Source organism: Heliconius melpomene, unplaced genomic scaffold, assembly GCF_056956725.1.
Source record: "Heliconius melpomene rosina isolate 202511_hmr_F unplaced genomic scaffold, ASM5695672v1 ptg000023l, whole genome shotgun sequence".
In the NCBI taxonomy this organism is placed as follows: Eukaryota; Metazoa; Arthropoda; class Insecta; order Lepidoptera; family Nymphalidae; genus Heliconius; species Heliconius melpomene.
This window is the reverse complement of record NW_028181861.1, coordinates 263,511-278,170: the sequence shown is the minus strand read 5'-3', so window position 1 is coordinate 278,170 and position 14,660 is coordinate 263,511. Positions and strand designations below refer to the sequence as shown.

The following is a 14,660-nucleotide window of genomic DNA, read 5'->3' as shown; positions in this document are numbered from 1 at the left end:
AAGGCACTGGATTGTAGGATATTTATACAGTTCAATATTAAGGACAGATTTATAGGAGAATAATCTTTCAGGCAATTGTTGACCACGTATAGTAATTACAACAGTTTGAGTTGGGACCCATGTAACTACACCCTCACTTACATTCTTCCGGTTCATTCGTCTTGCTTTTATAACTTCTCCGCATGCAGTAGGGAATATCAGTGAGCCAACAAACTCTTCCAAAGACCATTCAACGGGAATTCCTTTTACAATACCCATTCTTGTAATATTAAATGTCGGGATTACACAAACATATTTACATAGACTAAGAATAGGATTAGCCAAAAATCTATTTGCTGCATCAGCAGATGTAAATTGGACACTGATTTTATTGCGACCAACATTTTTAACTCCATCATTAACTATATCAGTGATTTTATTAGTATGGAGAAATTGACCAAATTTAATGGCTCTTATAGAGGTCCCTGCAGATGGGTCAGGAGATTCCCTTGACACATACACAATAAAGGGACCTTTATCCGTACTAATATAGGATTTTGGGGCTTCGGACATGGCAGGGTGGGTCCATACATTTTGGATGGAAGGAGTAGCGGTGGATGGGTCTATTATAGTTTTTTTAACTATATCCTGGTTTGAGGATGTTTCCTCACCTTGCCTTTTTCTATTCACAGCTTGAACTGTGGAATTTACATAACCCCCCCCAGGATCAGGGGGGTCAGGTGGAGGATCAGGATCCATCTTAAAATAAAATAACCTAACTATAAACTAAAACTAATCTAAACTATAAAACAGCACAACTACTTAGTATTACCAATCACCTTATTATTATTGATCTATTTACATTATTATATAATGTTTCCACTAAGTAAATAAGGACCACTAAAAAGAGATATTTTCACTAACACGTGTGTCAACCAAAACAAACGTCAGCGAAAAAGCAAACTGATAATAGATTGATTGATTTCTCGGTATATGGCGTTTCGAGCGTGCCAGTTGAGCACAATTCATTTCGCCAATGTCACGTTGTATGGAAAACACACGAAGGAAATTGACCGGTAATAAAAAAGATAAATATACACAATTATAGAATACATGTAAAAAAAAGAGATCCTGTGTAAGTACAGCCTTCACCTAAAACAAAACAAACACAAATTTACAATATACACACAGCACATTAGATTAGTAATATATAATATTTTACATGGGTGTTAATTAAAGTTTTATTTTGTTAAGTTTAATATATTTACATAAAAATTTACATAAAGGACTAAACACAAACATTAACAAACACTGAACATTTAAAGGACGAGGGACTTTATGAGGAAGGACATCATATAAAGGACGAGTTAACTTAGGACAAGAAAAAAGGATGTGGGAAGGGGAGCCGTCGTCCAGGCCACATTCACACAGAGAGTGGTCCCTGACCCTGATCTTAGCTAGATGTACAGGAGTAGAAGCATGCCCAAGACGTAAGCGACAGATTGTTGTAATAATCCTCCGTTCAATAAACCTTTGAGAATAAAACCAAGGTCGCCTAGGAATATCAGGTTGGATAAAGGCGTAATACTTACCTTTATGGGATTTTGACTCACTCCAGAAATTATTCCAGGACTTATGCAGATGAATATCCGCAAGGGACATCAAATCTTGGGCTGAATTGGAGAAATGGTCTAATGTGCCACACTGAATAGCTGATTTAGCGCAGGAGTCTGCAGATTCATTCCCACTGATTCCAGAATGTCCTGGAATCCACACCAAAGTAACATCCAAACCCTTTAGATGACAAGAGTACAATTCTTTACGAATCCTTAAAACAATTGAAGATCTCAATCTACTATAAAATGGGCTTCCCTTTAAGGCCATTAAGCAGCTTAGTGAGTCAGTAAAAATAACCGTCTGTTTAAAATTGTGGGAATGTGTAAACAGGACTGCTTCTAACAAAGCAACAGCCTCGCCTGTGAACACAGATGATTCGGGAGGGCATTTTAATTGTAATATAATTTTGAATTTTGGTATCCAGCAAGCTGCACCAACACAGCTTTCTTTTGAAAGCTTTGATGCATCTGTAAAGATGAGGATGCGATTTGAAAAATTTTCATTTACTATGGATTGAAATTTTGTGTTGGTGCCAAGATCCCCCTTGGTTAGGCCAAGATTTGTGATAATACAAGGAGAATGAACTAGGGCGTTATACGGTGTAAGGAATAGTGGATTAGAAGGAAAACAAGTCAAAGGATTAGGGAGAGAGGTAAGTGTAAGGAAGCTATCAAGCAGGTATGGTAAAGGTTTGCCTTGAGGGATGAGATCCGCTAGCTTAGATAGCTTAGACCGTAAAGGATGGGAAGACAGCTGCAACATTTTACTCACAAATCGGTCAGAAAGGAATTGTCGGCGGATAGGAAGTGGAGGATCTACACACTCCACCTGCAATGCATTGGTAGGAGTAGACTTCATGGCACCTAGGATAATCCGAAGACATTTATATTGTATTCGGTTTAATTTTTCAGTAGGTAATTTATTAAAGGGGTCTAACACAAATAATCCATAGTCAATATGACTGCGAATTATAGCATTGTACAGCAGTTTTTGAGTATAAGGATGTGCACCCCACCACACACCAGACACAGCTCTCAAAGCATTAATGCCTTTTTCACATTTCCTGCTGAGATATTCAGCATGAGCAACTCCGTTCAATCGTTTATCAAGTATTATGCCTAAAAATTTGACGTTTTCTGTTAGATGAATGGGAATATTATCACACAGAATTTTAAAATTTGGAATTACTCTCTTTTTTGTAAACACGACCGCTTGACATTTAGCTACCGACAATGCCAGGCCATGCTCAGAGAGCCACTGGTTAAGATAGTGCAAGGCAGTATTTAAACAAAAAGTTATGTCCTCCACAGAATTTAAGCTGTAATAGAGGACGATGTCATCAGCATACTGAAGGATGTTACAGAAATTATTAACAGATAATTCAAGGTCATGTGTGTATATGTTATACAACAGCGGACTAAGAGCTGAACCTTGAGGAAGACCTTTCCAGACAAGTCTGGAAGGTATAGTAAGAAGCGGACGTCTTACAGATACCGATCTCCCGGTCAGCAGATTACATATGTAATGGGACATCCTCGGCGGAATACTCAGCTGATGCAATTTCTGCCTGAGCACCGGAAGAAGAACATTATCATATGCAGATGCGACATCTAAGAAGACACCAACCAAATACTCTCCTTTGGCAAAGGCTCGTCGAATATCTGTAGTAAGAATACTGAGACTATCAATAGTACTTAGCCCCTTTCTAAAGCCAAACTGAGAGGGCGCTAAGATATTCCTACTTTCCACTATCCATTCCAGTCGATTTTTCAAAAGCCGTTCAACAATCTTAGATATAGTAGATGCCAGGGCAATGGGTCTATAGGAATTAAAATCTGAAGGACATTTTCCAGGTTTGAGGATAGGGATAACAATTTGGGACTTCCATGAGTTGGGTATATTGCCTGATTGAAATATTTTATTTATCATGTTTAGAAAATGGTGTTTAGATTTATCATTTAATCTTGTAATAAAGGAGTAAGGAATACCATCCTCACCTGGACTGGTATCCTTTAAATCCGTTAAGACGTTTTTAAGTTCTTCAAAGGAAAAAGGAAGATCCATTTCCTCCGAAGATTCAACCGGCGTGGATATAAATAAATCTTGGGATGGGACAAAAGGAGGAGCCAATTTGTTTGCAAAATCGTTGAGCCAAACAGAAGGATTATTGGAATTGGGACTGCTGACATTGTTAAGAGATCGGCGAAATCTCTTAACATTTGTCCAAACAAGGGAAGGAGAGGAACGAGGACTTAGGGATTCACACAAACTTATCCAACCACGTTTTTTCCTTTTCCAAATGCAATTTCTAAACTTCGCATCCTTGCGTCTGTAGTCGATAAAATTTTCCATAGTCATACAGGCTGCGTATGACTCCTCGGCAGATGTTCGCCGAAGGACAGAATCAGAGCATTCCTGATCCCACCAGGGATTGAAATGCATCCAATTCTGAATGGAGCGGTATTTGGGGATATGTAGGTCAGCAGCAGACATAATAGCAGAGACAAACCCTTCATAGTAAACAAAGATACTCTCATAATTACCAGACTCAGAAAGATTGCACAACATGCAATCCACAGAGTCGGCGTACTCGTTCCAGTTGGCCTTTTTTAAATTAAATCTATGGGGAAGGGAAGGACTAGGAGTGGAAGGAAGTCTATTATTTAAGGACAGCAAATCGAGAAATGGTCACTACCATGGGTAGATGGAAGTACAGATCATGATAGTTGGGAAGCAAGAGAAGGAGAAGATAAGGAAAGATCAATAGCAGACCTAGGGTTCTGATTTGGATTAACCCTACGAGTCGGTGATCCATCCATCCATCTTTGAGAATGCAGAGATCCACATCATCAATCATGTCCAGCAACGAAGGCGAAAATCCATCACAGTAGTAACACCCCCACAAAGTGTGATGGGTGTTAAAATCACCCAGGACCACCACAGGGCTAGGAAGCGAAGAGATAATAGACTTAAGCTGTAAAAAGATGGAAGGGGAAGGATGGGGGATGTAAACAGAAAGGAAGGAAATACCAAGGACTCTCACAGCAACAGCATTCAACTGTTGACTATGAGAAGGGAGAGGAATACGGGAATATGGAGAAGAGTGCTGGATGAGGATAGCACTACCTCCATACCCGTCATTTCTGTCCTCCCTTAAACAGGCGAAACCTGGCACCCTGAATCGGGAGTCAGGCACCAGCCACGTCTCTGAGAGGGCAATAATGACAGGATTATGCAGAGAAATAATATAAAGTAATTCATGCTTTTTAGCACGAATACTCTTACTATTCCACTGTAGGAAGGATAGTGGAGCCATTGTAAAGGATATTGAAGATTTTGAGAAGGTTTTGGGCAACGTTGGACGGTAAAGGAAGTTCATCAGCAGTTGAGATTATGCTCACAAGAGTGTCAGTCAAAGCAATCAACAGATCCTTTGTAGATTCTGCTGAACTGTCTGAACCTTGATTAAGTGCACAACCATTAGGAAGGGATGAGGAACAACTGCTAATAATGGACTGGTGAGCTTGTCTATTGTATCCCTTTGCCATAGGAGCGTGGGGACGGGGAGCTTGGAAAACTGTTTTAGAGTAGGATTTAGGGGAAGAAGCAGCAGGTCTGCTTTGTTGGGATTGGAGGTTCGTGAAAATAGGAGGTGAAAACATTTCCTTAGCAACATCTGCATAGGAACGTTGGACAGATGGAAACCGAGAGGATGCTTCCATATAGGAAATACACTCTTGCGACATAACCGAGTTAATGTTCTGTTGTCTTACATACTCAGGGCACCCTTTATCAGTTGCAAAATGTTTAGCTGTGCAATGGATGCAGGTTGAATTTTCCTGCCGGATGTCACATGCATCACCAGTATGAGACTGGGAACACCTATAGCACCTTGGCTTTGATCTACACTGTGACTTAACATGACCAAAACGACAGCAATTAAGGCACTGGATTGTAGGATATTTATAAAGTTCAATATTAAGGACAGATTTATAGGAGAATACTCTTTCAGGCAATTGTTGGCCACGTATAGTAATTACAACAGTTTGAGTTGGAACCCATGTAACTACACCCTCACTTACATTCTTGCGGTTCATTCGTCTTGCTTTTATAACTTCTCCGCACGCACTAGGGAATATTCGTGAGCCAACAAACTCTTCCAAAGACCATTCAACGGGAATTCCTTTTACAATTCCCATCCTTGTAATATTAAATGTCGGGATTACACAAACATATTTACATAGACTAAGAACAGGATTATTCAAAAATCTATTTGCTGCATCAGCAGATGTAAATTGGACACTGATTTTATTGCGACCAACATTTTTAACTCCATCATTAACTATATCAGTGATTTTATTAGTATGGAGAAATTGACCAAATTTAATGGCTCTTATAGAGGTCCCTGCAGATGGATCAGGAGATTCCCTTGACACATACACGATAAACGGACCTTTATCAGTACTAATATAGGATTTTGGAGTTTCGGACATGGCAGGGTGGATCCATACATTTTGGATGGAAGGGGTAGCGGTGGATGGGTCTATAATAGTTTTTTTAACTATATCTTGATTTGAGGATGTTTCCTCTCCTTGTCTTTTCCTATTCACTACTTGTTCTGTGGGATTTACATAACCCCCCCCAGGATCAGGGGGGTCAGGTGGAGGATCAGGATCCATCTTAAAATAAAATAACCTAACTATATACTAAAACTAATCTAAACTATAAGACAACACAACTACTTACTATTACCAATCACCTTATTAGTATGGATCTATTTACACTATTATATATTGTTTCCACTATGTAAGATAAACATTTTCAATAGTAAAAAAAGATATTTTCACGAACACGTGTGTCAACCAAAACAAACGTCAGCGAAAAAAAAAAAAAACTAATAAATTAATGTTTACTCGCTGTGGTTGACATATTGACAGTTGACATTTAACTTGTCAATGGTCGAGGACTGTTCTGTTCTGTTCTGTTCTTTCTAATATGGCGTTCCGAGCGTGCCAGTTGAGCACAAAATCACTTCGCCAGTGTCACGTTGAATGGAGAACTCACGAAAGAGATTGTACGGTAAAAAAAGAGAAATAATATTACACAACAGAAAAATGCATGTTTTTAAGAGTGGTCCAGTTAAAATACTGCCTTCACCTATAACAATACAAAAAAAAATATATATATACAATATATAAACAAGAGGGTTAGTAATCTAAATCTAAACTAAAATCTATACTATTATTTTACAAAAATGTTAGTTTACAGTTTAATTTTGTTATTCTTAATATATTTACATAAAAATTTACATAACGGACTAAACACAAACATTAACAAACACTGAACATTAAGGGGGCGGGGAACTTTATAAGGAAGGATGTCATATAAGGGACGGGTCAATTTAGGACAAGAGAAAAGGATGTGAGAAGGAGAACCGTCGTCGAGGCCACATTCACACAGAGAGTGATCCCTGACCCTGATCTTAGCCAGATGAACAGGCGTACATGCATGCCCAAAACGCAAGCGACAAATTGTCGATATAATTCTCCGTTCAGTAAATTTTTGAGAAAAAAACCAAGGTCGCTTTGGGATAGAAGGTTGGATAGAAGCGTAGTACTTACCTTTTAGAGACATTGATCTTTCCCAGAATTTACTCCAGGATTCGTCGAGATGAGTGGATGCAAGGGACAATAAATCTTGGGCCGAATTAGAGAAATGATCTAAAGTGCCACACTGTGTAGCTAACTTAGCGCAGGAGTCTGCCGATTCATTCCCACTAATTCCAGAATGCCCTGGAATCCAAACTAAAGTAATATCCAAACCCTTTAGATAACATGAGTACAATTCTTTACGAATCCTTAAAACAATTGAAGATCTTAATTTACTATGAAATGGGTTACCCCTTAACGCCATTAAGCAGCTTAGCGAGTCAGTAAAAATAACCGTCTGTATAAAGTCATGGGAATGTGCAAACAGGATTGCTTCTAATAAAGCAACAGCCTCACCTGTAAACACAGAGGATTCGGGAGGACATTTAAATTGCAAAATAATTTTGAATTTTGGGATCCAGCATGCTGCACCAACACAGCCTTCTTTAGAGAGCTTTGACGCATCAGTGTAGATGAGAAGATGATTACACCAATTGAGTTGAATTATATCTTGAAACTTTGTGTTGGTGCCAGGATCTTCTTTGATCAAGCCAAGATCTGTGATGATACGAGGAGCATAAACCAAAGCCTTGTATGGTGTACAAAACAATGGGTTAGATGGAGAACAGGACAGAGGATGAGGAAGATTGGTAAATTTAAGGAAACTATTAAGTACATATGGTAGGGGTTTGTCATGAGGGATAAGGTCGGCTAACTCGGATAGCTTAGACCTTAAAGGATGGGAAGAAAGCTGTAACATTTTGCCCACAAATCGATCGGAGAGATATTGACGACGGATAGGAAGAGGAGGATCAACACACTCTACTTGGAGTGCGTTAGTGGGAGTAGACCTCATTGCACCTAGAATGATTCGAAGACATTTATATTGAATTCGATTGAGCTTTTCTGACGCTGCTTTATTAAAGGGGTCTAAAACAAATAAACCATAGTCAATCTGACTACGAATTATTGCATGATATAATAATTTAAGAGTATAAGGGTGTGCACCCCACCACACACCAGACACAGCTCTTAAAGCATTTATGCCTTTTTCACATTTTTTGCTGAGATACTCAGCATGTGCAACTCCGTTCAATCGTTTGTCGAGTATTAAACCTAAAAACTTTACATTATCCGAAAAATTAATGGGAATATTATCATATAAAATGTTAAAATTTGGAATTAGTCACTTTTTTGTAAATATCATCGCTTGACATTTAGGCACTGATAATGCCAGGCCATGATCGGAAAGCCATTGGTTAAGATAGTGCAAAGCAGTATTCAAACGAAAAGTTATGTCCTCCACAGATTTTGAGCTGTAGTAGAGAACGATATCATCAGCGTACTGAAGTATGTTGCAAAAACTATTGACAGACAGTTCGAGGTCATGCGTGTATAAATTATACAACAGAGGACTCAGAGCTGAACCTTGAGGAAGACCTTTCCAGACGAGTCTGGAAGGTACAGTAAGAAGCGGGTGCTTAACAGATACCGTTCTACCGGTCAGCAAATTGCATATGTAATGAGACATCCTCGGCGGAATACTCAGCTGTCGAAGTTTCTGCCTGAGTACCGGAAGAAGAACACCATCATATGCAGATGAAACATCCAGAAAAACACCAACTAGATACTCTCCTTTGGCATAAGCCCGTCGAATGTCTGTAGTTAAAACACTGAGACTATCTATGGTACCTAACCCCTTTCTGAAACCAAATTGAGAGGGTGCTAGTATATTCCTGCTTTCCACTAACCATTCCAAACGGTTTTTCAAAAGCCGTTCAACAATTTTTGATAAAGTAGATGATAGAGCAATGGGTCTATAGGAATTAGGATCGGAAGAACACTTTCCTGGTTTAAGCAAAGGAATAATAATTTGGGATTTCCATGAGTTGGGAATGTTGCCTGATTGAAATATAATATTTACCAGATTTAAAAAATGGCGCTTAGCTTGTTCACTTAATCTAGTAACAAAAGAATAAGAGACACCATCCTCTCCTGGACTAGTGTCCTTTAAATCCGTTAAGACGTTATTGAGCTCTTCAAAGGAGAAAGGACAATCCATTTCCTCTGAAGATTCAACCGGCGAGGATACAAAAAGGTCATAGGATGGCACAGAAGGAGGGGCCAATTTGTCAGCAAAATCATTAAGCCAACTGGAAGGATTATTGGAGTTTGGAGAGTTGACATTGTTAAGCGATCTGCGAAATCTCCTAACGTTTGTCCACACTAGAGAGGAAGAGGAGCGGGGACTTAGGGATTCACAGAAATTGACCCAGCCAAGCTTTTTCTTTTTACAAATGCATTTTCTAAACTTCGCATCACTGCGTAGGTACTCAATAAAATTCTCCATTGACATACAGGCCGCGTATGTCACCTCGGCAGACGTTCGCCGATCGACAGAATCAGAGCATTCCTGATCCCACCAGGGATTGGACTGCATCCAATTCTGAATGAAGCGCTTTTTAGGAATATGTAAGTCAGCCGCAGATAAAATGACAGAAATAAACCTATCATAGCAAAGAACGATATTCTCATAATTATCAGACTCAGGAAGATTGCCCAACATATAATCCACAGAGTCAGCATACTCAGACCAGTTAGCTTTTTTTAAATTATATTTAAGGGTCGAATAGGGATTAACAGTAGGAGAGTGTGAATTATTGAGGGATAACAGAATTGGGAAGTGATCACTACCATGGGTGGAAGGAAGTACAGACCATGATAGTTGGGAAGCCAGGGAAGGAGAGGATAAGGAGAGGTCAATAGCAGTCCTAGGATTCTGATTAGGATTAACCCTACGAGTCGGTGAGCCATCATTGAGAATGCAGAGATCCACATCGTCAATTATGTCTACCAACGAAGGAGAAAATCTATCACAGTAATAACACCCCCACATAGTGTGGTGAGTGTTAAAATCACCCAGGACCAGCACAGGGCTAGGAAGCGCAGAGATAATAGACTTCAGCTTAAGGAAAAGGGAAGAGGAAGGATGAGGGATATAAGCGGAAAGAAAGGAGATATTAAAAACCCTCACAGCAACAGCATTAATCTGCTGATTGTGAGGTGGAAGAGGAATACGGGAATAGGAAGAGGAGTGCAGGATAAGAATAGCACTACCTCCATACCCGTCACTCCTGTCCTCCCGCAAACAAGAGAAACCTGGCACCCTAAAATGGGAATCAGGCAACAACCATGTCTCCGAGAGGGCAACAATGACAGGCTGATACAGTGAAATAATATTCAGTAATTCATGCTTTTTAGGCCGAATACTGTTACTATTCCACTGGAGGAATTTCAATGGATCCATTATTAATGATTTTATTATAGATTTTAGTAAGGTTCTGGGCAACGTGGGACGGTAAAGGAAATTCATCAGAGGAAGAGATTATGCTCACAAGGGTCTCTGTTAGAACGACTAACAGGTCCTTTCTTGTCATTGCTGAATTATCAACACTCTGATTAAGAGCACAACCATTAGGGAGGGAAGAGGGACAATTACCAGTTATTGCCTGGTGAGCTGGCCTATCATATCCCTTTGCTAAAGGAGCACGGGGACGGGGAAATTGGAACACAGTCTTACGATAAGATTTGTTAGGACCGACTGGAACACTGGAATGTGGTAACAGGGATTTATTCTTGGGAATTGGTTGGTATGAGGGGATAGGATGGGAGAACACTTCTTTTGCCATATCAGCATAAGAGCGTTGGGAAGAAGGGAAACGTGATGACGCCTCCATGTAGGATATGCACTCCTGTGACATTAAAAGTTTGATTGATTGTTGTCTTAAAAACTCGGGGCAATCTTTGTCATTGGCAAAATGCTTGCTACCACAATACATACAGTTAGACTCCTCCTTGGTTATGTCACATGTATCACCAGTATGCGACTGGGAACACCTGTAACATCTAGGCTTAGACCTACACTGTGCTTTAACATGGCCAAACCGACAACAATTTAAACATTGAATGGTAGGAAACTTGTAGGGTTCTACAGGGAGGGAAGAGTGATAGGAAAAGACCCTATCAGGCAACATCTGTCCACGGAACGTAACTACAACCGACTGTGTCGGAATCCATGTAGTTACCCCCTCACTTACATTCTTCCTATTTAATCTCCTGGCTTTCAATACCTGACCACACCCAGAGGGAAATACCAAGGACTCGACAAGTTCATCTAATGAGAAGTCAACGGGAACATCTCTTACTATACCCATTCTAGTGATGTTAAAGGTTGGAATAACAGCAACATATTTACATAGACTCAATAATGGGTTAGTCAAAAATAAATTCGCTGCAGTAGCATTTGAGAACTCAACGCTAATCTTATTGCGACCAATGTTTTTAATACCACCATCAATGATGTCGTTAATTTTATTCTTGTGTAGAAACTGGCCAAACCTGATAGCTCTAATAGATGTACCAGCTGCCGGGTCAGGAATTTCCCTCGCCACATACACAATGAAAGGGCCTTTATCGGATTCAAGGTATGACTTAGCATTTTCGGAAAGGGAGGGGTGAGTGTAAATATTTTGGATTGAAGGAGTTGCAGTGGATGGATCGATTATGGTTTTTTTTAACCATATCAACATCAGGATGAGAATCTACACTTTGCCTTTTTCTACTTACCTGAGATTCTATACCACCAGGATCAGGGGGATCAGGCGGGGGGTCTGGATCCATTTTAAATCCTAACCTACAATTTCAAATATATATAATAACACCAATCTAGCAAATAACAACACAAACACTTACTAAAACCAAACACCTTGTTAATATGGAACCTCTAAAAACTTAAACTTTTCCACTTAAAACAATGAACAACACTAAATTAAATACAATCCTCACTGACACGTGTGTCAACCAAAACAAACGTTAGCGAAGTCCCTGGTCGAGGACAATATCATAAGCGGTGGCTTTTGACACAGATAGCATATGATATTGCAATGTTTCGTTTTACGCTCACTATTATATTATTTATATTATGTACTTTATTTGATTATTTTGATTTTGTTTTATTAAGTTTGTTTTATTTTAAGAACTGATTGCTGGCAGGCATGTGATGTAATTTAATTGATTACTATAGATTTTAGGTTTTTCTTTTTTTTTTTTTTATTGGTTGTTTTTTATTATTATATTTATATATATTATATATATATATATATATTTATTTTTGTTATTATAATATTTTATATTTGTTATTTTATCTTTTTATTGTATTTACTGGATTTTCAATATATTTTTATATTATTTATTTTATTATTTAGTTATTTATATTGTTAATTTACGTATTATCATATTTATATATAAATAAAGTATGCATTATAATACGAGTTCTAGTAGCGACAGCATAAATAATGACATATTTCACCAGTGTGCTTCAACTGCATCCGATGACAGTTTCCATAGCATTCCTGACCCGGTGCCTCTTAATTCCTTGTTAAATTCCAAACTTAGTTCCTTTTCCAAAAACTTTAATGTCGTGCACATCAATGCGCAAAGTATTCCCGCCCAGTATCCAGATTTACTCGAATCTTTTGACGTTACAAACATTCACGCATTACTTGTATCTGAGACGTTTTTGAAACCTTGCTTGCCTTCAACGGCTTATGCTTTACCAGGTTTCCATCTTATAAGGAATGATAGGACAGAAAAGGGTGGAGGGGGGTGTAGCTATCTACCTTCGCAGTCACATTCCCTTTACTATTTTAGATAAATCCCCTTCAGCCTACTCGAATTCCTTAGAGCATATAATTATTGAAGGTCTGTTTGGCTCGCTAAAGCTTTTACTTGGTGTCTTTTATAGTCCTACGCTACCCATAAACTATTTTGATGTATTTGAGACTCTCCTAGAAAAATATATTCCTGGAGTTGATCATACTTGTAGTGATTATTATAAGTTGAGGGTAAGTCTAAATAAAGCGTTGGCTTACTCAGTTGTGATCGGACATTAAACGTGTACAAATCAGTTGGCATTTTATTCTTCTATTATCTCGAAAATACTACAAATTGGCGACGAGGGACTTACCGACGTTTGCAACAACGTGTATAAAGTGCATTTCATTATAAATTTTCGAGGATAATACGAAAATGGCGTTTTTTGGGAGTACACTCGGTTATGATCACCACTCGCAACAATGGGATATTTATATCAGTCGGTTTAAGCAATATTGTACAGCTAACAATATTAGCGAGGAGAACGATAAAGCAGGAGTGAAACGTCGAGCCCTGTTATTGACATCTTTTGCTGAGGACACGTACCGGATAGCGAAAGACTTGGCCTACCCTACGGACTTGGAAAATATAGAATACAGTACGTTATTGCAAAAGCTCACCACTCATTTCGTCGTAAAGAAAAGTACGTTTGCGGAACGATACGTATTTTATAAAGCGGAACAGCATCCTGGGGAAGACCTAACGGATTGGGCGGCTCGAGTTCGCAGCCTAGCGCAGCATTGTGAGTTCAAATCAGATCTTGACACCGCTTTAAGGGATAGATTTGTGTTGGGACTGGAAAACAATAAGGAAAAAGAGAGATTGTTCGCAGAAAATATCGAAACGTTGACATTCAATAAAGCTCTGGAGTTGGCAACAAATATTCGATGTGCCCGGTTAGCATTGCATAGGGCGAGCATCGAACCTGCGACTTCGCATCGCCACGCGACGGCGACGGACACATCCGGCGCCACCGAGGTGTTCGCGGTGCGAGCACGAGCAGCGGCGACGGCGAAGTTGAATAACGTGAAACCGGTTTGTGCAGTGTGCGGCTACAGGAATCACAGCAAAAATGAATGTCGTTTTGCTAATTATACGTGTCGCAAGTGTAATACGAAAGGACATCTACAACGCATGTGCGGGAAACAAATTACTAAATATAATAATATTTTTTTTAGTAATGATGAGAACGACATCGAAAAAGGTGATTTAAATAGTTTTAATATTAAGTGTATAAACGGAGCGCCGATGACGGAAACAGTTTTAATCGGTAGCGAGCGATTGTTGTGTGAGTTAGACAGCGGCAGTGCCGTCTCCGTGTTGCCCCAACACGTGTACGAGCGATGTTTCGCGGGGCGGGCCGAGTTGCAATCCTGTCGTGTGGTTCTAAATTGTTATAATGGCAGTAAAATGCACCCTTTAGGATTTATAGTGGTGCCTGTTGAATATGAAGGTCACACACAAATGTTGAAAATATATGTTTTAAATTGTTCTGTTCATCAGCCGGTACTTTTAGGTCGAGATTTTATAAGTGCGTTTAACTTGCAGTTATGCAGGATGACATGTCATAGTATAACGGATGATAAAGTATGTAACGGTTGGACAGAAACATTTAAAAAGCTATTTGTGGATGAATTAGGCCGTTTTAATAAATATAAAATTACACTAAAAATCAAGCCAAATTCGCAACTTAAGTTCCGGTAA

General features: G+C 39.1%; 2 protein-coding genes and 1 long non-coding RNA gene across 3 annotated transcripts; 1 reads left to right on the top strand and 2 right to left on the bottom strand.

Annotated features, from left to right (window-relative positions):
- Positions 1-962: 962 nt before the first annotated feature.
- LOC146526589 (uncharacterized) lies at positions 963-6,466 on the bottom strand. The gene is made up of 2 exons (XR_014879387.1): positions 6,343-6,466; positions 963-1,131 (listed from the first exon to the last, which is right to left on the bottom strand). It is a non-coding gene; the product is annotated as an uncharacterized LOC146526589 (long non-coding RNA).
- A 3,894-nt stretch (positions 6,467-10,360) lies between these two features.
- LOC146526588 (uncharacterized) lies at positions 10,361-11,857 on the bottom strand. Its single transcript, XM_085206985.1, has one exon. The coding sequence runs from the start codon at positions 11,831-11,833 to the stop codon at positions 10,520-10,522; it is 1,314 nt and encodes a 437-aa protein (XP_085063111.1). The 5' UTR covers positions 11,834-11,857; the 3' UTR covers positions 10,361-10,519.
- A 1,270-nt stretch (positions 11,858-13,127) lies between these two features.
- Positions 13,128-14,660, top strand: LOC146526587 (uncharacterized). The gene has a single exon (XM_085206981.1). The coding sequence runs from the start codon at positions 13,332-13,334 to the stop codon at positions 14,658-14,660; it is 1,329 nt and encodes a 442-aa protein (XP_085063107.1). The 5' UTR covers positions 13,128-13,331.

Coding starts and splice junctions, on each gene's coding strand:
- LOC146526587 (XM_085206981.1), top strand. CDS start 13,332: ATGGCGTTTTTTGGGAGTACACTCGGTTATGATCACCACTCGCAACAA.
- LOC146526588 (XM_085206985.1), bottom strand. CDS start 11,833: ATGTTGATATGGTTAAAAAAAACCATAATCGATCCATCCACTGCAACT.